Genomic DNA, 24485 nt, shown 5'->3' on the forward strand with positions numbered 1-24485 from the left:
ATTGTCTTATGTGCTTTTGGGGGGTGAAGGGTGCACTTTCAAACAATGAAGGATTCACGATCAAGGCTTGAGAGTGTGCTTTTGCATTCCTTGCCTTAACAGGTTTACTTGTGCAACAAAAATTTGTCTAAGTCTAGAGGATAGAACAAGGGGTGAGCATAATGATTTTAGACATGAAATCATGAGTAACACATGCCTACTCATCTATAAAACTTAGAAAGGATTGAACAATGATAAATAGAAATCAAAACACTAGTTTACATATACTCCCCAAGTACAATGAAGAAAGTGTGTGCAACTATTAAACACAAATTTCATTAAATTTGGAAGTTTTCAATGGATCTAGAATTTAGAACTTTAACTAGATTAAGTTTTTTCAAAATGAGGAATTATAAAGTCACTTAGTTCACTAATTTTAACGTAGATATTCACCATTTTTTGTGTAAAAATTATCATGATAAACTTTATAAAAAATATATATATATATATATATATATATATATATAAAATTAAATCTTTCACATCTTAATCTTGGATTCCTTACATTATCTATTTTAATGGTTTTTATGGTTTATATTAAAAGATAATTTTTTTAAGGTTATTTTATGAAAATAATGATGTGTATTTTACTATAATTAACCCATTTAATTATAATCAGATATAATAAATATCATGTATCTGTTAAGCTACAATTATTACTAAGAAAGTGTTGGCACAATTTAAAAGTCTATCGCCTTTGCAACACTAATAATATGGTTGAAGATTAAAAAAATCTCATAGATCATCCAATTTATACTCATATTGGAATTAAATTTCAAACTATTTGTGAAGCTACCAACCTTCTTGATTGTTTAACTAAACAAAATTATGATGACCTTGAAACACTTCTTTTAATACTTTTTGAGCATATTAACAATAAAATTCGAAATAACTTTTAGTAATATCTTTTTACCTTCTTATATACTATTTTTAGTCTTAGTGGATAATAATCATCATTATCACCATCATAATTACATACTATTATAGGAAGTTTGCACCATTTTAGAGTTGAAGAGAAAAAAAATAGTATCAAATTAAATGTTGAATGTGAGTAGTAGCATAATTTATTTTTATTTATTATTTGTATTTTTATGTTAATAAAAAAATTGATTGAGGCTTGCTTAATGAATAATAGATTAATATGCAAGATACATATTAAGTATAAAGTTTTTTAATGACAAATGATCTTAGTGATGTGTCCAATATATACCATTATTTAGAACTTTAACTAAATTAAGTTTTTTCAAAATGAGGAATTAGAAAGTCACTTAGTTCACTAATTTAATGTAGATATTCACCATTTTTTGTGTAAAACTATCATTTTTTGTGTAAAATTATCATGATAAAATTTATAAAACAAATTTATATAAACTTGCAAAAGCAAATCTTTCACATCTTAATTTGGATTCCTTACATTAACTATTTTAATATTTTTTATGGTTTATATTAAAAGATAAGTTTGTTAAGGTTATTTTATGAAAATAATGGTGTATGTTACTATTATTAACCCATTTAATTGTAATCCGATATAGTACATATCATGTATGCGTTAAGTTATGATTATTACTAAAGGAGTGTTAGCACAATTTAAAAGTCTATCACCTTTGCAACACTAGTAATATGGTTGAAGATTGAAAACTCTCATAGATCATCCAATTTATACTCATATTGGAATTAAATTTCAAAATATTTGTGACGGTACCAAATTTCTTGATTGTTTAACTAAACAAAATTACGATGATCTTGAAACACTTCTTTTAATGCATTTTGAGCATATTAACAATAAAATTCAAAATAACTTTTGGTAATATCTTTTTACCTTCTTATATACCTTATTTGGTCTTAGTGGATGATAATCATCATTATCACCATCATAATTACATACTATTGTAGGAAGTTTGCACTATTTTAGAGTTGAGGAGAAAAAAAAAATTAGGATCAAATTAAATGTTGAATGTGAGTAGCAGATTGAGGCTTGCTTAAATAATAATAGATTAATATATATCATAAAGTTATTTAATGACAAATGATCTTAGTAATGTGTCCAATATATACCATTATTTAGAACATTAACTAGATTAAATTTTTTCGAAATGAGGAATTAGAAAGTCACTTAGTTCACTAATTTTAATGTAGATATTCACCATTTTTTGTGTAAAAATTGTCATGATAAAAGTTATAAAACAAATTTATATAAACTTGCAAAAGCAAATCTTTCACATCTTAATGTGGATTCCTTTATCTATTTTTAATATTTTTATGGTTTATGTTAAAAGATAAGTTTGTTAAGGTTATTTTATGAAAATAATGAGGTGTATGTTGTTATTATTAACCCATTTAATTATAATCTAATATATAGTAAAATATCATGTATGTGTTAAGTTATGATTATTACTAAAAGAGTGTTAGCACAATAAAAAGGCTATCACCTTTGCAACACTAGTAATATGGTTGAAGATTTAAAAACTGTCATAGATCATACAGTTTATACTCATATTGGAATTAAATTTCAAAATATTTGTGATGCTACCAACCTTCGAGATTGTTTAACTAAACAAAATTATGATGATCTTGAAACACTTATTTTAATGTTTTTTTAGCATAACAATAAAATTCAAAATAACATTTAGTAATATCTTTTTACCTTCTTATATATCATATTTGGTCTTAGTGGATGATAATCATCATTATCACCATCAACATTACATACTATTGTAGGAAGTTTGCACCATTTAAGAGTTGAGGAGAAAATATTTTTTTAAGATCAAATTAAATGTTGAATGCAAGTAGTAGCATAATTTATTTTTATTTATTATTTGTACTTTTATGTTAAAAACTTGAGGCCTACTTAATGAATAATAGATTAATATGCAAGCTATATATTAAGTATAAAGTTATTTAATGACAAATGATCATAGTAATGTGTCCAATATATACCATCATAGATCCATTTTGAGTTCAGATGTAGGGATCAAATTTCTTCACGTGCAAATATTTTCAATGAAAGATACAATGTGTTATTTTTCAATGTTGAAACTGTATTTTTGAATGCTAAATAGAATAGATATACCACCAAATAAAAATTTTAACCATAAAAAACTTTTTTCTTATATATAGATATATATGAAGTTGATATTGACATAAATTAGTTAACATAAATCTTCAAATAGTTTCTCTATATCTCTAGCTAAATTTTTTTGAAAAGTATAAAATTTAAACATCTAATTCACACATTTTATATACTTCTAATTACTTTACAAAATATTCATTTCTTTTATTTTTCTATTTAGAACATAATTTTTATTTTTCCCCCCATATTGGGTTGTAAAATGAGCGTCTCATCTCAATTACTAATCATTTTAATGATCAAAATCAATCATAAATTAGAATAGTAACAAAGTAGTACAATTTGATTATTTTCAAATACAACAAGAAAGAGAGAAAATTGACTAAGTTATTTATTACAAATGTTTAGTTTTTATTCCTGTAGTGTTTAAGGATATTATATTGAAAAGAACATATTAACATTCATCTAAAACTTAGATTCCTTACATTATTTCTATTATCATTAACATTTATATTTATATATTAAATTTGACTCATGAATAATATTCATCTAAAACTTAGTTTCCTTACATTATTTTTATTATCATTAACATTTATATTTATGTATTAAATTTGACTCGTGAATAATAGATTTTGCAAAAAAAACTTACCTATAAAGTTATTTAAGAATATACTAATATTGTTTTTTTTACTATTATTAACCATTTTAAATTGACACTAACTATTTTTCCTATGTTGAGTACAAATTAATTATACTAGTACAATGTTGGCACCACTTCAAAATCTATAAGAGGAAATATTTTATAATTCTAGTTGTGTTGTTCAATGATCAAAATATTTTTTTATATAAATTAGAGTGCAACAAAATAGCGAATTTGATTTATATCAATTATAATAAGGAAAATGAAGGAAAACTCACCTCAAACATTATATCTAGTGTCTAATTTATTCATTAAGTGTTTAAATGGTTTATATTAAATAGAATACTAATTAGGTACTCCATTGTTTTTTTAATAGACCAAGTTTAGAAGATGTTTTTAAGTGCATTACTGAATTTGATTATGCATATTTGATATGGTGAGAAGTCATGTTGGTCAAATAAATCCTTGAAAATTTAAATATTTTATGGCATTGTCATGTAATTTGTATAACACATGATTACATTGAAATATTAAATAATATAAAACTCATCCAAAAAGAATATGAAGAGAATATTTGATATACAACAAATATGGAAAAGTGTGTATGAATGTATATTAATAGATCCTTCAAAAAAAATTACATTCATGAATCATATAAACCTACTCTTAAGATATTCGCTCAAGTAGATCAAGAATGGCTTCTACACCATATTTATTTATCTTGGTCTTCTTGCAATGTTCTTTCTTTGGCATCCATGCCCAAACTATGGTATTAATTGGAATAGAGCTAAGTTTTGTGTCATCAGGATTTGGTACCCAATATTGCTCTAAAAAATTTCTATTGTATTTCCCTGACATAGGCTTCCACCAGTCAACCTTTACATGAAGATTCTCACTTTCATTATCCCTAAAGTTATTTGAGATGGATTTTTCCATCCAAATCACCTCTCTTGCATCCTCATTTCCTGATCTAACTAGAAACATCTTTCCTTTTTCAACATCAATCATCGGATTGAAAGTTGGTTTTGGCTTGTTGCATTTGGGTCCAACATGTATTGGTTCATCTATCACATTATCAAAATCTCCATCCATAATACTTGACATTCCTTGGAGTGCATTACGATCAACATCAACAATGTGCCTTGTCCTGGGCCAGAAACCCTCAGAAGGTGAATCACTTCCATCTATTATTCTATGATCATTATAGATTCCATCTAATGTATCAAGAACTTTTTCCCAATACACTACTTTATTTTTCCATTCCTCTGTAACAATTGGTGAATCCTCGTTCCCAATAGTGTCTTTCCACATTTTTATGTATGATGTTATCCCTTCCTTTAGTTCTTTTAAATAGACATCATTTTGTTTGGAAGTTAAGAAAGATGGCTTCCCTGTGGGAATTATAGGTTGGCCTTCATCATCTATACTCCATAACTCAACTGGTTCTTACCACTCAATATCTCTAATTGATTCTTTGTACCTTAGTACTGGAACATCATTGAGTACAAGAAATTGGAAGTATTGGACATTAAGATGTCCATCTAGTGCATTTTTTCCCTCCTTGATGTATCCATTAAGGAAGCTTTTGAAGTCATATACCTTGTCAATAAGTGTATGTGGAAACACTCGATTTTCTTCAATTGTACGATATGTAACCATCATTTCAGGTAAAGAATAAATATCTTTACTTTTTAGGTTGGAAGACATTCTTCCATAGGTTCCATCTATGCCTTCATGGGTGTGCCCCACAGGCAAGAACCCAACCTCAATAGTGATGAAGACACCAGGTGCAGTTAAAAGCGATAGAAACATGAAAAGATAGCGATTCTTATTATCACTTGCTGCATTGTCCAACTGTAACAACAAATGTGGAGGAAGAGGTTTAAAATCAACATTTTGACTTTTTGAACTTCCATGAGATATAAAATCATCCCTGTACCCTTGACATTTTGAGTAAATAGAGGTGTCAATTAATGCATTTGTAAGTGGGTTTCTTGAAATTCCACTTTCATGAAGTAGATCACCATACATATCCATTTGTGGGTCTTCAAGGTCCCTTAAGCACTTTGCAAGAGATGTAATAGTAAATTATGATCCCATATGGACAAATGGTAAAGAGAAATGACCAAAACCTCCTGCCTTATGCCCATGTGTAAGCATACCTGTCAATGAAAAACCTAAATTTGTTCCTACAATAGATTTTGATTTGACACATAGCCTTGGGATTGAAGTCTTTGTTTTGTCCATTTTATCATGGATAATGCTCAAATACTCCTTTGGAAACCGCTCTGACATAATTCTATGGGCATAGTAGCAATATCTTCCACACATAACAATCTTGTTATGTTTCTTCAACCTACCTCGTGCCTTTTCTTCCAACTCTTTTGTAGTCGCTGACTTCATTTGTGCTTTCAACACAATACATTCACTGCATTTATTGAAGTTGGTGTTCTTTGAAAATGCCACATGCCCTAACTTAGTATTCCAAATCTTGGTCATTGTTGACTATGATATTGATGGGTAATTGAGCTTTTGAAGAGCCTCATTGATCTCTTTTAATAAAGAATTTTGTGTGTAAGTCAAAGGAAGCAATATTAAAGGAGCAGATGTTCCATCTTCTTCAAATTGACGTGTTTGGTTTGGTGAAAAATCTGAATTATCCATTACAATTTTGTGCAATATTTCTATGGCTGCCACTGTGTGAGTTCTTGCTTTGCATGTGTTGGTGTTACCATGAATAGCTTTGATCTGTCCATGTTGGAAATAATGCTGGTAGTTATAGAATGTTCTTTGAGGAATTTTATGTATCTTATACCATGCTTTCGTACAAATAATATTCCCATTAAATCTCATGTCCTTTACATTTCTAGCAATAGGTGGTAAGTCATGGCCATAGACATGGCCCTTTGACATGACTGTGTTTGACATGAGTGAATTCAAGACAAATTCTCTAGTACCATTTTTATTTATTTGTCTCATATCCATTCTAGCACCTGTAATGGCCTTCCTATCCACATGTTGAAGACAATCTTTTCTACAACATACATCTGCCGCCAAAACTCGAATTTCTTTCTCTTCATCTATTTTTGTTTGACATTTTGCAATTTTTTTTGTAGCCATAACTCGTTTAATCCTTTTATATGGCCTTGTTACATGCATATCAATTGAGTTTCTATATTTTTCATTAAAAAAGTACCCATCCCAATTGTTTAAGGGATTTGTGTCCTCTATAACATCCCCTATCACCATTTCCTTGGGTGGCTCCTTGAACTTTTCCTTAACCCTTAATAGCACACCTTTGTTGTCCACCAACTTATTTATTGGCCATCTAACCAAACATTGTATAGACTTATCCCCAATTCTACATATCTCACAATTTCCATCTATCTCTTCTAGAAAAACACCAAAATCCATTTCACCTAGTGTTTCACCCTCAACAATGTCATCCTCGTGGACATTAACTAGCATTCCTTTGGCAACGCACATGCTTGTTCCCATGCATTCATGTGTAAGAGAAACCTTTATACATATGAATCTAACCCTATCTTGGGGAATATTTGTGGCATGATCATGATAGTGAGGCTCCAAATCTGATTCTGGCCAAATTTCATAAGATTCTAATGCACCCCCAAGTGTATGCTCAAATCCTGTTGGATGTGGTAGAGGAGCATTATGTTTTAACACCTTCTCGATTTTAACCACTATGCATCCTTTCTTCACCATCTTTCCATGCACTTTATGCCCAAGCTTTGTATTGAATATGGAGCCTGTTGTTGGGAAAAGTATCCAATACGGAATGACCCTATCCCATTCTAAGGGTGATAGTTCCTTAGCAACAATCAAAGCAAAGCTATCTGAGATTACTTCTTTATGAGATGTAAAAGAGGGGAGAAAGAGATCCACTAACTGATGTCTTTCGCTAATGGTTGATCCAATCTTCTCTCCTTGCTGCTTGCCCCCAGCTCCTTGCTCTTTCACTGGCCCAGCTACACCAAGATCCTGCAAAATGGCAAGAGAGGGAAACTACAAGAAGCATACATTCATAATTGATTCAAGGATTAGAATAAATCAAATATACAAGTATAACAACACACCATTGAGACACATGCATATAGAAGAACCTCAAATGCTTTATTAATGGAAGAAGTAAGGTTCAGGAAGTGATACAACCATAAGAGGCCCAATCCAGCATCACCTTCCCAGCAGAAAGAAATCTCCTCTTCACCTCCTTCAAAGAAAATCACCCAATAGTTCTAAACTCAAACCAACAACAATTCTTTACATTCACAAGATTCCAGCCTCCCTAGACCTCATGAGAGAGATCTATATATAGGAGTTTTGGAGAAAGGATGAGTCAGCTTGAGGCTGGTATGAAGCTGACTAGTGTCCTCTCTCACTTCAATTCTTCTTCAGTTCTTGAGTCCACTTGGAGATCTAGAACCTCTTACTCATCACCAGTCGAATTCCCTGATCCAAGTGTCATTTTGGAAGCTTCCTGGGCATTGACACCTTGAGGAATGACTGTGCCACATGTCCAAACTCGCCTAGCACAGGTAGCCTTCTTTGCAGTTGACATTCAACGCAGGTAGACAGTGGAGCAGTTGACATTCAGCGCAGATGCTCAGTGGAGCATTTGACATGATCCTGAATTGCCTTGTTTTTGAGTGTTTTCAGGTGGAGAACTTTTATTCAGTGTTGTGGTTTGCTGGCCTTGTTCCTCTAGGGGTAGGAACAACATGTTTAGGGACTTTGGATCCCATTGATTATGGACATTTCATGCTTCGTGTTGTAAGGCACAAAAATGTCTATAACAATTGCCCCCTAAAGTATGAGGTCGTTTATCGGGTGAAATGCTTTATCAGGAGGATCCGAAGTTCATTCAATCGCTGAGAGGTGACCTGTAATAAGATACAATACAATACATTATTTTTCATACTGCTTTCACGATCTAGCTGAGGCAGGCATTCCCATGCTCAGCTTTATAAATTCATTTTGGTACATAGAACAGACGATCGTCTGATGGTAGACCGATAATTTTGGTGAAAATTATCATCCTTTGAGTAGGATGATCATCTGCTGCAATGATGTACATGTCAAATGTCTTTATATTTCCTGAATATATATCGCAGCCTGGATGGATGAAACTAGATCCGGGGTCTTCAAACTCGTTCGATCTTCACTCTAAGTACAAGTCGATCCATGTGAGAATTGCGCTGAAGTCGAACATGGAAAGACATCGCTTGATTACCGGCCAATGATGTAAACCATTAACAAGCGCAAGAGGAATCACTGATAATGATAATGACCCTCAAGGTACTGCAGTACAATTCACGTGGTGTGAATAAATGACTTGGCGTCGAACACCATGCAAAATCTTCTGGTCGAAGGTCATTGATGTATACCTGTCACCAGAAGTGAGAAACTTGCCATTGAGGCATGCAAGCTTCAAAGTACTGAAGGGGTTGTTCCTAGATCAATTCCTTGGATAATGAGCTGATGTCGACAAGGAGCGATCCATCAAAGGAGGGCCTTAATGAATCCCACATCAGTGACATGGAACGGAGCTAATGATTTTAATGGAGGTGAAAACAATCTGTGAAATATGATTCAGGTTGGTGGTCATGAAAGGATGAAAGATGATGTCTGGTAGTGGATGGGATACAGTTGACTCTTTCTGAACAACATCTCTTGAACATATAACGACACTGATGCGATGGATCGGTAGCATTACCCCAAATGTGGATGGTTTGGCGAGACCATGGTGATGAGACCGGTGAATGAAACAACCCAACCCGATGTGGTACGGAGGAAAAGTGTCATGTTCAAGAGCGACTTGCTACCATTAAAGCTTTGAGGTTCTCCCAATTTTTCCCCAGTCATTTCTGATCAGTACCTCTTTATTTTTGTCAAGCTTGAGGAGGATAACATATGCTTGTTCTATAACCTGCCCTTTGGGCAAGCCCATCGCTATGTTTTAACGAGCCTAGCGATAGGGAAACTCGTTCTCGTCTAAAGACAAGTTTGTCGCTATTTAATCATTTTAACAAGTCTAACGACAAGGAAAACTCGGTCCTTTTCATTTTTAGGGAGTCTGAAAAGGTACATAAAGTTAACTCCAAAATTCCTTTTTCGTCATCTAATCCCTTAAGTCCGAAAAAGTATAAAACAATACAGAAGGGATGAGTTTTCGATAACTTTAACGAGCCGAATAAAACAAGCGCTCGACCTTTTTGTGCAATAATCCCTCAGGTCCAAAAAGATTAAAATCTAGAGGAGGGATAGCTCTTCCTGTCCTTTAACGAGCTGGAAGGCCAAAACTCGGCAATCTTTTCATATTTTACGAGTCAGTTGAAAAGAGCTCAAAGAAGACTCGTTTTTTGAGGAACGAGTGATAAACAGGGATAGCAACTGATTCCAGGTACAGGTTGGAATTTTCCAATCACGGCAGTGTCACAAGGATGGCTAGGTGAAATCACTCTTCGCAGCTGTTCCTCAAAATGGGTAAACAATCATATGGAGGTGAACAATCAGCCAAATGAAAAATGGAGGTGGCAGGTGCAAACACAACCAAGGCTTTTATGGCTGATAAATTTATGATCACAACGGTTATTTACCGGGATAGGTTCATTTTTTAGTTAAAAATGAGCTTAAACTCTGGAGGAAACATTGCTCACTGTTTATATTTATTTTTTAACGAGCATGAAGACCGTGTTAAAACTGCTCAGATCTTGCGTTTATTTTTTAACGAGCATGAACTTTATGCTAAAACTGCTCGATATTACCAGTCATAAGATAAGAAATGTCCCCTCAAGATTCTATTTTTTTATGGAGCTTCATCTCACTAAGCTTTGCTCCGCTCCTTTCTTTATGCAAGTTCGAAAACGGCTAATCCAAAAAAACAGATAAATAACCGCTCTTTGCTTGCACTCCAAAAGGGTTGCATGCCCCCAGGTATAAAATACAATTTCGAGGTTGCCCCTCCTCCTTCTCACCTCTGCTTTTCTTTGGGTGTTCACAACTACTTGTCGTCTTGCTAGTCCAATTTTAACAATACTTGTCTTCTCGTTAATTTTAACGGGTCTATACGATACTTGTCTTCTCGTCAGCCCAACTTTCAACAGATTTTTCGCAAGATCGTAAGAGAACAACTACTTGCGACAAGAGAGCAGCTACTTGCGACAAGAGAAGAACACTACTCAAAGACAAAACATTTGTGTTACTGAGGGAGGCTTACCTCTTTCTGGTTACCCAAAGGTTGTCCTATTATTTTTTCAACAAAACACTTCCTCGGCAATGTCTACCGAAATAGACAAGGGCAAATGACTGTTGTCAAACACGTAACTTTAACAAAAGAATATTATTCCAAAACAACCCCTCTTCCACCCACGGACGGGGTACGGACCAGTCATATTCTCTCGTGGAAATTCTACCTTATACCCAAGGTTTTCTCTGCCCAACGCAGACCAGGATGCATGCCCCCTGGGTTCCAGCTCCATCTTTCCGAATCACTCGCATTCATCGGGAAGAAGGACTGGGGGTGGAGACATTTCTTGATTGAATAGACCATTCAGGGTTGGTATGTGACTATTTGCGATGCGTGATCTCGGAAATAAAAGTTGGTCTACGATCTTGACCATTCTTCCTTCGTGTGGAAAACACATTACTCTAAAGAGTGAGGAGACTATTGCTCCCATGCAATATATATAGTCTCGTCCAAGGAGTAGGTTATAATCCAAGGGTCCTTAAACGACCATCACGTTCATTTGAATGGCCTTCCCTTTCAATGTAATGGGCACATTGGGGAGGATCCCTAATGGTCGACTGGTTCCTTTATCGAAACCCGAGAGATTTCTTATCTCAGGCAAAAGCGCCGAGGAACCCAGTGCTTTCCAAGCAACAGAGGAAAGGATACTCACAGATGCCCCTTCATCAATGATAGTGCCAGCCATTACCATTCTGTATATTTGGACTATGATTTTGAATGGTATACTGGGTGGCAACCAGGGTCTACCTAGTTGGTTCCAATCAAAGGACACAACCAGGTTGCTTGGTGGTGGGACCGAATACACAGCCGGATATGACCCTGACGATGTTCCTTCCTGCGATAAAGGAATGGGCACATTGCCCTGACTCTCGTCAGAGTCTGTGTTGATGAAAAGAATCTGGATGGTGTCATCCTTATTCTCTTCAGTGAGGGTGTCATTTGAAGATGAATCTTCAGTGACGGTGTCATTTGAAGATGAAACTTCTGAAGGAAGAACCGGGTCAACTGCCATTTCAACCTTTGGACTTTCGTCCGGTCTGGATTCAGTAGGTTCATTTTCAATGACTGACGCTTCAGCTGACCACTTGAGTAGGCCAGCTGTATTCTCAACCAACGAAGGACTTGGCACGAGTTTTTTGTATCCAGGAGGAAGTCTCAACAGTGAAACCGGACGATCTTCGAAAACTCTCTTCGCTTCGTCTAAGAAGGGACAACGGTGGATGGCGTGATCGCCTTCACACAGTCTGCAGGGGTGTTATAGAAATTTTTGTGCCTTACAGCATGAAGCATGAAATGTCAATAATCTAAGGGATCCAAAGTCCCTAAACATGTTGTTCCTACCCCTAGAGGAACAAGGTCAGCAAACCACAGCACTAAATATCAGTTCTCCACCTGAAAACACTCAAAAACAAGCTAATTCTGGATCATGTCAACTGCTCCACTGAGCATCTGTGCTGAATGTCAACTGCTCCACTGTGTACCTGCGTTGAATGTCAACTGCAAAGAAGGCTACCTGCGCTGGGCGAGTTTGGCCAAGTGGCACAGTCATTCCTTAAGGTGTCAATGCCCAGGAAGCTTCCAAAATGACACTTGGATCAAAGAATTCGCCTAGTGATGAGTAAGAGGGTCTAGATCTCCAAGTGGAAGCAAGAACCTCCAAGTGGACTCAAGAACTGAAGAATAACTGAAGTGGGAGAGGACACTAGTCAGCTCCATGCCAAGCTCAAGCTGACTCATCCTTTCTCCAAAACTCCTATATATAGAGCTCTCTCATGAGGTCTAGGGAGGCTGGAATCTGGTGAATATAAGGAAGTGTTGTTGGTTTGAGTATAGAACTATTGGGTGATTTGCTTGAAGGAGGTGAAGAGGAGATTTCTTTCTGCTGGGAGGTGATGCTGGATTGGGCCTTTTATGGTTGTATCACTTCCTGAACTTTACTTCTTCCATTAATAAAGCATTTGAGGTTCTTCTATATGCATGTGTTTCAATGGTGTATTGTTATGCTTGTGTATTTGATTTATTCTAATCCTTGGATCAATTATGAATGTATGCTTCTTGTAGTTCCCCTCTCTTGTTATTTTGCAGGATCTTGGTGTAGCTGGGCCAGTGAAAGGGCAAGGAGCTGGGAGCAAGCAGCAAGGAGAGAAGATTGGATCAACCATTAGCGAAAGACATCGGTTAGTGGATCTCTTTCTCCCCTATTTTACTTTCATAAAGAAGAAATCTTAGATAGCTTTGCTTCGATTGTTGCTGAGGTACTATCACCCTTAGAGTGGGATAGGGTCATTCCGTATTGGATACTTTTCCCAACAACAAGGGGGATCTTGCTCCCCCTCTTTGTCTTGAACCTTCACTTTCGCTGGTTGACGGTAAGCATTCAACATGGCTATCAGAGGTTGATGCTCCCGAACGGTGCAAACGAGGGGACCAGTCCCTTAGTATCCAAGGAATACAGGGACAATCTCTATGGAAGTGGTCTCCTCTACATATGACACATGGCGATTTAGGCTTGGCCTGTGCTGTGTGTGGATTTTTGTCAGACGTCTTTTGCTTGCCCCCAGTCGCCTTAGGCTCCTTCTTCTTCTTCTCTCTCTTCTTCTTCTCCTTCTTCTCCATGGGAGCTTGGCTTTTGCCGGCTCTACCTTGCGAAGATGAAGGATTGGAGGAAGAGTTATAGGAAGTAGAAGGCTGGTGGGCAGCTCTAGACTGATCTAACTGTTGACTCAACTGTTCAGGTACCATGGTGTTCTGAACTACATTGGTTGAGAATAGCCAGATTGGTAGGCCAATTGTCAGTCCTGGAAGCGACAATGTGGCCATGTGGGGCGCACCAATTTCTCCCCAAGAGGAGAAAGGACTAGGATTTCCATCATGGGAAATTCCTTGGTTGGTGCGTTCCATGTTCTCAACCTACAGATCAACGCAGGAATAGGAGGTGATTATGTTCCGTTTTAAAATAAATTTTATAACGACGCTTTAGACACAACTTGCTTTTTCACTTTTTAAGAGTCGAGAAAAAGCTAAAGATGACTCTAGTCTCCTTCGATGTTTTAACGAGCCCGAAGTGACAAATGCTCGGATGGACTTTTTTAGTTATAGAGTTTGGAAAAGGCCAAAAGAAACTACTCTGGAGTTCTAGGCAGAGGGTGTGCCAAACTTTTTGCAAAACCACAGAATACGTTTTACGATACGGGTGGTCGATCTTCGTGAATGCTGTGTTCACTGCATTGCGATCAGTAGGGCGGCTGACACGACTTCCTATGGATAAAGGCTTTGTTCCTATAGGGGTCTCCCAATATATACGCAATGGTACATGGGAGCACAATCCGTATTAGTGCCACCGACTCTCAGGAGGAATCACCCACCTTCTTCGAGATCGACAGTCACTACGTTTAACGACGCCGGAACACGTCTCTAGCTTAGACCTCTATGTGTTTGCGTTATGTTTCAAAGCGTTGTTATGTAAATTCAATTTATTTTAGGTTGATATTGTTTAGCATTTTTCCTTTATGGATCACCATGAGATGTATGGTACAACTCCTAAATGCAGTCTAAAGATGAGAAGCAAGCTTTTTCAATCTTTTCAACTTATGAAAATCTTAACTACTGAGGGAAAAGAAAGACATCATCTTTTCACACAAATCATAGAGCACACACTAATGGACTTTTTCCTAAATCAACATGCAAGCTGTCAAAATGCACATGCACAATGCAGGTATTTCTTTTCTCTTTCTTAATGTTGGTGTACTACAAAAAGAAAGCTGTTGTATAACTTTGAATTCAATATCAAGTGAAATCAAACAAGCTTTTGTCCAAAATCAAAAGACACCTTAAGATTTACTTGTTTCAACACTAGAAATACATAAATTCAAACCATATGACGAAATCAAAAAGCTCAATCAGCTATGAACAACAAACAAACTACCTCTTAAGATCAGAACGACACTTATCACAGGTCTAGATCTAAGAGGCCACAACAAGACTAGTTCACTTTCGTTATGGGAAACTACAAATGATGTAAGAAATACACAAAGAACAAATATAGTTTCTTTATACAACCGAGGTGGAATAGTGGCAAAGAAAGGTGGTTTCAGATAGGTACATTGACTGATAACAGGCTGCAAAAACAGGGATGAAAACAGGGCAACAGAAAGCAGAGAACCCCAGCTGCACAAGGCAAAACTGGTTCAGCGCAGGTAGAACACTGTCAGTTTGACATTCAGTGCAGGTAGCCCCTTTGGGACCTGCGATGAAATGCAGACTGCCTTCACAGTGCCTGCAATGAAAAGAGAAACTCTCGTTTCTCTTGGTTTCCGGGTCACAGATTACTCAAAAATCAACAGTTTTTGGCCAAATCAAAGCTACCAATCAAGTACACACTAAAGGATGATTCAAAGGAGGATGAAAAGCTATCACTAAGAGCTATTCAGAGTCCTTGTGGATCAGCTCTTGAAATCATAAACATGCCCAGAAACTGAGCTAGAGTAGCTGCCCTCTACTTTGCATTTGAAAGATCCAAATGCAGTTCGATTCGGTACTCCCTGTGTTTAGGAAATGAATAGCAAAAACACAAACAACCACCAAGATACGATCCCCAGTGGAGTCACCAATTTTTTGTTGGGAAAAGTATCCAATACGGAATGACCCTATCCCACTCTAAGGGTGATAGTTCCTTAGCAACAATCAAAGCAAATCTATCTGAGATTACTTCTTTATGAGATGTAAAAGAGGGAAGAAAGAGATCCACTAACCGATTTCTTTCGCTAATGGTTGATCCAATCTTCTCTCCTTGCTGCTTGCCCCCAGCTCCTTGCTCTTTCACTGGCCCAGCTACACCAAGATCCTGCAAAATGGCAAGAGAGGGAAACTACAAGAAGCATACATTCATAATTGATTCAAGGATTAGAATAAATCAAATATACAAGTATAACAACACACCATTGAGACACATGCATATAGAAGAGCCTCAAATTCTTTATTAATGGAAGAAGTAAGGTTCAGGAAGTGATACAACCATAAGAGGCCTAATCCAGCATCACCTTCCTAGTAGAAAGAAATCTCCTCTTCACCTCCTTCAAAGAAAATCACCCAATAGTTCTAAAATCAAACCAACAGCAATTCTTTACATTCACAAGATTCCAGCCTCCCTAGACCTCATGAGAGAGATCTATATATAGGAGTTTTGGAGAAAGGATGAGTCAGCTTGAGGCTGGCATGAAGCTGACTAGTGTCCTCTCTCACTTCAGTTCTTCTTCAGTTCTTGAGTCCACTTGGAGGTTCTTGCTTCCACTTGGAGATCTAGAACCTCTTACTCATCACCAGTCGAATTCCCTGATCCAAGTGTCATTTTGGAAGCTTCCTGGGCATTGACACCTTGAGGAATGACTGTGCCACATGTCCAAACTTGCCCAGTGCAGGTAGCCTTCTTTGCAGTTGACATTCAACGCAGGTAGACAGTGGAGCAGTTGACATTCAGCGCAGATGCTCAGTGGAGCAGTTGACATGATCCTGAATTGCCTTGTTTTTTAGTGTTTTCAGGTGGAGAAATTTTATTCAGTGCTGTGGTTTGCTGGCCTTGTTCCTCTAGGGGTAGGAACAACATGTTTAGGGACTTTGGATCCCTTAGATTATGGACATTTCATGCTTCATGCTGTAAGGCACAAAAATGTCTATAACAGAGCCCTCGCCCACCTTCACTCCATGTTGCAGAAGATCTACCTTGGGTCCAATAGAAAATGTGGAAGAAACATTTGCACCTCTAAACGAACGTAAATAAGGTTAGTATTTACTCCAAAAAAACATTTATTATGCTATCAATAATATATAATACATGCTTCAATATTTTGATTTACCTATGTTGTGTCTCAAATCCATGATCTTCCATGGATGTATGTCCCCTTCATTAACATCCTCATCAATCAAATGTGGTTGAGTTACATCAATTATCAAAATTGTAACATAACCAGCATTAACCCTTTCTCCAACATAATAAGTTCCAGACTCTGCAAATTCGACCCTTCCTAGCCCAATGACTTGATCATTAATAAGGAGATCAACATACTCCGCTTTTGGCAAAATTATATTTTCCATTGTAGCTTGTATCAATTCTGTAACAACAATTAAATCGTAACTTGTAATTAAAAGGTTGAACCATGTAAAGTGTGACTTTATATTTTCACAAAAACGCACAACTTACGAAAACGTAATATAGATGCAAAAATTAAAATAGTATGGTAGTAATATTGTATGTAATGAAACATTGTTTCCTCAAATGAAAGCTAACAATCAATATCATTCCTTCTACTACAAACATAAGCATATTGCTAGAAGCAACATTACATGGTCAAATAAATCTAGCACGTGCTAGATTTCCTTCTAGGACAAACAAGCACATTGTCAATAAGAATATTCTAAGGCGAAGGAAATCCACCACATGCTAAATTTCCTTCTAACGTAAATAGAAGCATATTACTCACAAAAACATTTCAAAGTAAAATAAATCTTACACATTCTAAAGTTTATTCTAGCACAAACACAATGACATTGCCAAAAACAACATTGCAATGTGAAAGATATCTAGCATACGCTTGATTTACTTCTAGCACAAACAAAAGCACATTGTCAACAATAACATTGTAGGGAAAACCAAATCCAACACTTCTATCAAAAACACAATCACATTTCCAATAACAACGCGCAAGGTAAAATAAATTTAATGCGTGCTAGCTTTACATGTAGCATAAATACAAGCATACTACCAAAAACAACATTTCATGCCAGAAGAAATCTAGTGCATGCTATATTTCCTTCTAACACAAACAAAATCACATTACCAAGGTGAAGGAAATCTAACATGTGTTAGATTTCCTTCTATAATAAACAACCAAATTGAAAACAACAATATTGCATAGCAAAAGAAATCTAGCACAACTTCTAGCCCAAACTCAAGCACAACATTTCCAATAACATTGCCAAGGTGAAGGAAATCTAACACTTGCTCGATTTCCTTTTATCATAAACAACCAAATTGACAACAACAATATTGCAAAGAAAAAGAAATCTAGCATAGTTTCTAGCCCAAACACAAGCACGTTTCCAATAAAAATATTGCAAGGTGAAAGAAATTTAATGCATGTTAGCTTTACATGTGGCACAAATACAAGAAAACTACCAACAACAACATTGCATGCCAAAAGAAATCTATTGTGTGTTATGTTTCTTTTTAACACAAATAAAAAAAGTGTAATGGTGATTCTTTGTTGTGAAGACCCATATTAAAAGTGGTGTAATGCTAATAAGACCAATGCAACTACTGCCAGGATACCAATGTAAAGTTTCATTGTTCAAAAGTTTAGGGCCTCGTTGGTAAAACCATGCATGTCATATTCAGTGACTATGGCATACTCTAAGGTAGATTCAGTAATAAATTTTGTGCATCAATAGATTTTTGGCATTTTCTGGCTAAGTTAAGGCACCAACACCACAAATGTTATGAATCACCTAGTCAAGTCTCAAGAGAGAGCCTCTTTTGTCTCATCACTATATCAATCCATGAAATGGTGGAGAGCCTAACAACCTTCTCTTTTAATCACTCAAGCTAGACCAAATTGACAAGTTGTATTCCTACCTAACCAAACATTTTCCATGTTTTTGCTTCCTCATAAAAAGATAGCAGTCTAGGGGTTATCCTGATGCAAAATGTACCTCTCGACAGACTATGTTAACACCTTGTTTTAGGAGATTAACCCACTAGCCTTTGTTCTATAGTACAAATAAAATCGGTCACACTTTCATATTTTATTTGGATTTTATTTTAACCCATATGTAGTAGCATTGTGCTGACCAATACATTGGCTTTAAAAAGTAATGTAGTTCTAATAGTCAATATTGACATGGTTGGTCAATCTTTTTCTATGGAATAGATTTATGATGTCAGTAAAATTATAGAAGTATTGATAGTCATAGAAAATGAATTTGCAGAGAGACTGGGAAGACCAAATCAAGTTCCCACATCCATTGGCTGGTTGAAAACATCCCAACATGAGGACTCAGATACATATCGTGGAAAGGAATCTTCAAATGGAACCCGATCCAAAAAAAATAGACAAACGTAAAAGAAATCGATCAAGACCCAAGAACAGATACAAAAACTCATTATGGGTATTGATATATATTGGGATAATGTGGTAAAGATGAAGCATAAGGTATTGGTGGACCACTGGGAACACATTAGGATGTCTAGTGGACAAATGAAAGAATGGGTGCAGAATGTTGGTTCTGTATTGTTGGAAATACACCGAAGGTAAGCATGCTCCTCAATAGTTGGTTTGGATTCCACTTCATGACAGTGGAAGATGCAGATAAGATTGGCTCAATCTCATGCGTGAAAGGTAGGGGATTTTTATGCTTGTAGAATTAGACGGTCAGATTTAATCCTATTAAAGAAGATCCCCAGCGAAAATACATATGGGTTAAACTCCCTAGCCTTCCTTTGGAACTATGGACCAAGAAGAAAATCATGGAAATTGCCAACAAGATAGTAAAAATCTATTATGTCGATGAAGGGTGTGCTGGCCTTCTAGAAAAATGAGTAGCATGGTTTTTCATTGAACCAGATTCCATAGAAGGTCTCCTGGCTACCCTTGATATCTATTAGAGTAAACAATCTATCATAAAACGAGTGGATTACTGGGGAACCCCTTTTAGATGTTTGGGATGCCATAATACCATATATCTAATAGCGAAATTCCTACATAGACTTGGTTGGGATGACATCAAAATGTATGGTAAGGCTATAGGCATAAATCAAAATCATACTTTTCCCAAGAAAGAACATGCCCCTTGCGAGTTGCCAAATGAAGTGTAGGTGCCTGCACTAGAATAAGTTCCTATAAACAATAGTAGTAGAAAGGATAAGAGTATGTCGACTCCAGGAATTAATACTCAAGAAATAGATTCCTAAGATAGGCCATATGGACGGGGAAACTCGGCGAATAATGAAGATAAAAATTTCACTCCGGAGGTTGGCCAAATTCGATATATTACAAAAGGAAATGAACCCAGTTGACATCCAAAAGTGAGGCCTTATGCAACATATCCTTCTCAACATGATAATATACAAGCAAATACTTCCCCTGTCTTAATTGATGTTGATGTGGAAAATCTAAAAATGGATGAATCACTGGGCCTCGAATCGTTGTCAGTTAAGAAGATCTTTTTCAGGAGACAAAGTCTTTTAATAATATGGATTTCCCTAGAAATGGATCAACTAAGAAGAAAAAGGATACTAAATACAAAAATATATCATCATGTAATGGAGTTGGGTCAGAGCTCAACACTTACGTTTCTGAAACCAATGAAGCAACTCTCTATCCAAACATTGATCTAGGAACTTCTTATTACTAATACGAAGAAACAAAGACCTCATATTCACGGGTCCTTATAGAAGACTATCCCGTAGCAACCCAATCTAATTGGGGATCATGTCATTAAATATCAGAAGTTTTGGATCACTACAGCCTTGTCGAACACTGCATAATATAATTCAAACCAGAAAGCCTACTTTGGTGTTGTTACAGAAAACAATGGTAGATAGGGACAAAGCTCAGAATATCCTCTTGATTTTATGCCCAAATTGCGCGGTCCACACAACCAATCCACTAAGGAATTCTGGAGGTCTTTCCGCTATATGGAATCCCAAAATTTTCTCCCTTTTGGCTTACAAATCCTTCGTTGGCATCATTTTATCGGGATATTGTCGAGGTTATTTGACAAGATTTTGTATCCTTAATCTATATGCTCCATATGAAAATAGAAAATAATTCTGGAAGGTGGTAAAAATTCTATTGTAACTGTTTTTAATGCTGCAACAAATGAAGTTTTGTCACATCCACTTTGCTTCTAACCATCATCATTCATACCATGTCCAAGCAAGTTGAAGCAACTTATTCATTCTATATCAACAATATACAGATAGGAAGTGTTTTAGACTACACTCTTGCTTTCATGAGTGTAGCCTTGGACATGGTGCGTGATAAATGGATCCAACTCTAAATAAAGGTTTCATCGACATTACTTCCTCAAGAGATTTCTATTGGATTTATAGCAGCCTTAAATTTGTATTTTGTGGAGAGATGGTTGAAGATTTAATAGGAAATCAACAATGATTTGGTGATTTAGTAGCTTGGGGAGGTTGTACAATAATATACTTTCTTTGTCAACAACTTCACTTTGACCTATTTGACTTTGTGTATACAAATATTAATGCTGTAGAAGTGGATAATGTAGTAATAACATATTTGACATCAAGAGAAACATCAAAACCAACGAATTATGGGTAGGATCTGGAAAATGCAAAGAAGTCGAGAACATTGAACGATCACGTCTTCTCAATGCTAAAAGCACATTCTTCTGCTAAAGATAGAATTGATGTGCAATCAAGAAAATTGATGTCACACATATATTCTTGGATGTCTGTTATGAAATATAATAATAAGGCATTAGGTGAACCAACAATAAAGCTGGAGATTCCTAAAGCCAAACTTAATGCAGATGAGCATCTGTTCTGTGACAACTGCAAGACATCAATTGTTAATTACCATCGGAAATGCCCATATTTTTCATATGATCTTTGTCTCAGTTGTTGTTCGGGGCTTCGAGAAGGTTGTCAACCAGGTGGTGGTAAAGCAGGATTGGCCCAACAACAGTATACAGATAGAGGTTATTCTAGAGAGGGATTACCAAGAAATAAGCAAACAAAGGTGTCGGGCGGAAGATCAGGTTGGGAGCTTCACTCCCAGTTTACTAGCAATAGCACTATAGACCCTACAGACAGATTACCAGATTGGAAGGCTAATAGTGATGGTAGCATTCCATGCCCTCCAAAGGAATATGGTGGCTGTGATTGTCATTTATTAGAATTAAAACGCATTTATAGAATGAATATGATTGCAAAACTTGACAAAGAGGCAGAGGAAATTGCTAGCAGCTGCAAAGTCGCAGAGGGCTTGAAAATTTCTCACTCCTGTACCTCATGCTTCAAGTCTGGTTCTTATGGGAAAAATGGATATTCTGAAAGGAATTTACACCAAGTAGCTCATAGGAAGGACAACAGTGACAATTATTTGTACTGTCCAACTGTACAGGATACTAAAGAAGAAGGCCTTGAGCATTCCCAGAAACACTGGATTAGAGGTCAACCGATCATTATGCAGAATGTTCTTGAAGGCACTTCCAGTCTGAGCTGGGACCCATTGGTCATGTTGCGGCCTGTTCGAGAGACTATGAATGACAAGTTTAATGAGGAGACAAAGATAAAGGCCATTGATTGCTTAAATTGGTGTGAAATTGAAATCAGCGTCAACCAATTTTTCAAAGGGTACGCAGATGGTCAAATGCATAAAAATGGTTGGCCTTTGATGTTGAAGCTGAAGGATTGGCCACCACGAAATTTCTTTGAAGAACGTTTACCACGCCATAGAGCTGAATTCATTAATGCATTGCCCTTTCATGAGTACACACATCCTGAATGGGGCCTTCTTAATCTGACAGCAAGGCTTCCTGATAATTGCTTAAAGCCTGATATAGGACCCATAACTTACATTTCTTATGAGACAAGTGAAGAACTTGGCCGAGGTGATTCTGTTACTAAGCTGCACTATGATATGTATGATGTGGTAAATGTATTGACTCATACAGCTGAAGTCAAGTTCCCAGGGTGGCAGCAACTTAAGATAGATAAAATTCAAAGATCATTAAGAGCATTAGACTCGGAAGAACTCTATGAAGACTCAGATAGGATTGGAAATTCATTTGGTGAAGAACAGAGAGGAAACACAACTAAAATTGAGGCATCATCATTTGATGTTTTTGTGTCTCAAAGCAACATAAAATTTTCTTCAAGTCAAACTATTGATGAATGCCTTAATGATAATGACATTGAATCTAGTTTGAGGGCAAAGTCTCTTGATTATATGGAAGAGCAAAATTGGGATATAGATGGAGCAAAATATGATGGTTCAGAAAAGTGGAAAGCTCATAGTAGTGAACAAAAGGATCTTGGTACAATACCAACAAAGGTGGAAGGAAGGATTGCCAATAGAGAGAATAGTTTAGATGTCACACGTGGTGGGGCTCTTTGGGACATTTTCCGGAGAGAGGACATACCAAAGTTACAGGATTATTTATTAAAGCACTGTCAAGACTTCAGATATAGCAGAAATGTATCAGTTGATTCGGTTGTCCACCCCATTCATGATCAAACTTTTTACTTGAATGAAGGTCATAAAAAGAAATTGAAAGAGGAATACCAAGTAGAGCCATGGACATTTGAACAACACCTTGGTGAGGCAGTTTTTATTCCAGCTGGATGTCCTCATCAAGTTAGAAACTTGAAGGGTTACCTGGACATGTTACTATGAAATTATTAAAAACTTTCAGATGGCTACGGGCTTGATAGTCAACAATGAGAAATCTGCAATTTATCACAATGAAAATAATCAAGAAGCTATAGAATGGTTATCAGAACTATTTGGAATCAAAGTGCAACCTATCAGCTGTGGTATGAAGTATTTGGGTTTCCAGATCAAAGCAAATGGCTACAAAAAATCTGATTGGAGTTGGATCCTTGACAGATTCCACAGAAGGATATCAGCATGGGAATTCAAGTGTCTAACACTGGCGGGAAGAGTAGTTCTTATACAATCAGTTTTGAACCAGCTCATGGTCTACTGGGCTCATTTATTTGCTATTTGTGTAAGCATTGTTAAAAGATTGAATATATTGTCTGCCATTTTCATCTGGGGAGGCGAAGCAGACAAGAGGAAGTTTCATCTCACAAAATTAGCCAGCATCTCTTTGCCAAAGAACATGGGTGGTTGGGGCTTACTTGATATGCAATCTTTTGGAAGGGCCCTTTTATGCAAATCTTTGTGGAGAGATGTTCATGGTGTTGGTCCATGGTGTAACATGATTCAGGCGAAATATTTAAAAAGGAAGGATTTTATTTTCTGGTACAGAAAAGGAATGATCGGGGTGCCATATGGATCATCTATTTGGAATAGCCTCCGCAAGGTTGAATCTTATTTTCTGAAGAATCATATCTGGCATTTTCAAAATGGTAGCAAGATTCTTATTGGCAAAGATCATTTTAAGGGAAGCAGCGGGGTGTCTAAAATTCCTGAATCTCTTTTGGATTTCTTCCACATAAGGGGATATTTCTATTGGGATAGTTTGATTGATGAATGACAGGGGCCTATTCCACTATGGAAAAGCATAGAAACACTTCAGATGCCTCACTCGATAGCAAATCAGTGGGATCTCATAAGGGTGAGTCTTAGGAATTGTGGAATATTTCGCAATGTGGAATCTGACTTTTTAATATGGAGCCACTCAAAGGAGATGAATAATATAAGGGTCAAAGAAGTATATCAGCACATCTTGCAATCAAAACGATCCCCGATCAATCCGATATTTCC

At 36.3% G+C, this 24485-nt stretch overlaps 1 protein-coding gene and 1 pseudogene across 1 annotated transcript; both read left to right on the forward strand.

The window, feature by feature from the left end:
- The first annotated feature begins 21479 nt into the window (after positions 1-21479).
- Positions 21480-23429, forward strand: LOC149228677 (lysine-specific demethylase JMJ27 pseudogene; annotated as a pseudogene).
- Positions 23430-23448: 19 nt separating this feature from the next.
- LOC149228678 (uncharacterized) lies at positions 23449-24255 on the forward strand. Its single transcript, XM_089380836.1, has one exon. The coding sequence runs from the start codon at positions 23449-23451 to the stop codon at positions 24253-24255; it is 807 nt and encodes a 268-aa protein (XP_089236962.1).
- The last annotated feature ends 230 nt before the right edge of the window (positions 24256-24485 follow it).

Source organism: Pinus tabuliformis, chromosome J (genome assembly GCF_031772625.1).
Source record: "Pinus tabuliformis cultivar Carrire ecotype Pingquan chromosome J, CPIR1, whole genome shotgun sequence".
Classification (NCBI taxonomy): domain Eukaryota; kingdom Viridiplantae; phylum Streptophyta; class Pinopsida; order Pinales; family Pinaceae; genus Pinus; species Pinus tabuliformis.

Bases quoted from the DNA above. Each gene is read 5' to 3' on its own strand.
- LOC149228678 (XM_089380836.1), top strand. From the start codon at position 23,449: ATGGCTACGGGCTTGATAGTCAACAATGAGAAATCTGCAATTTATCAC.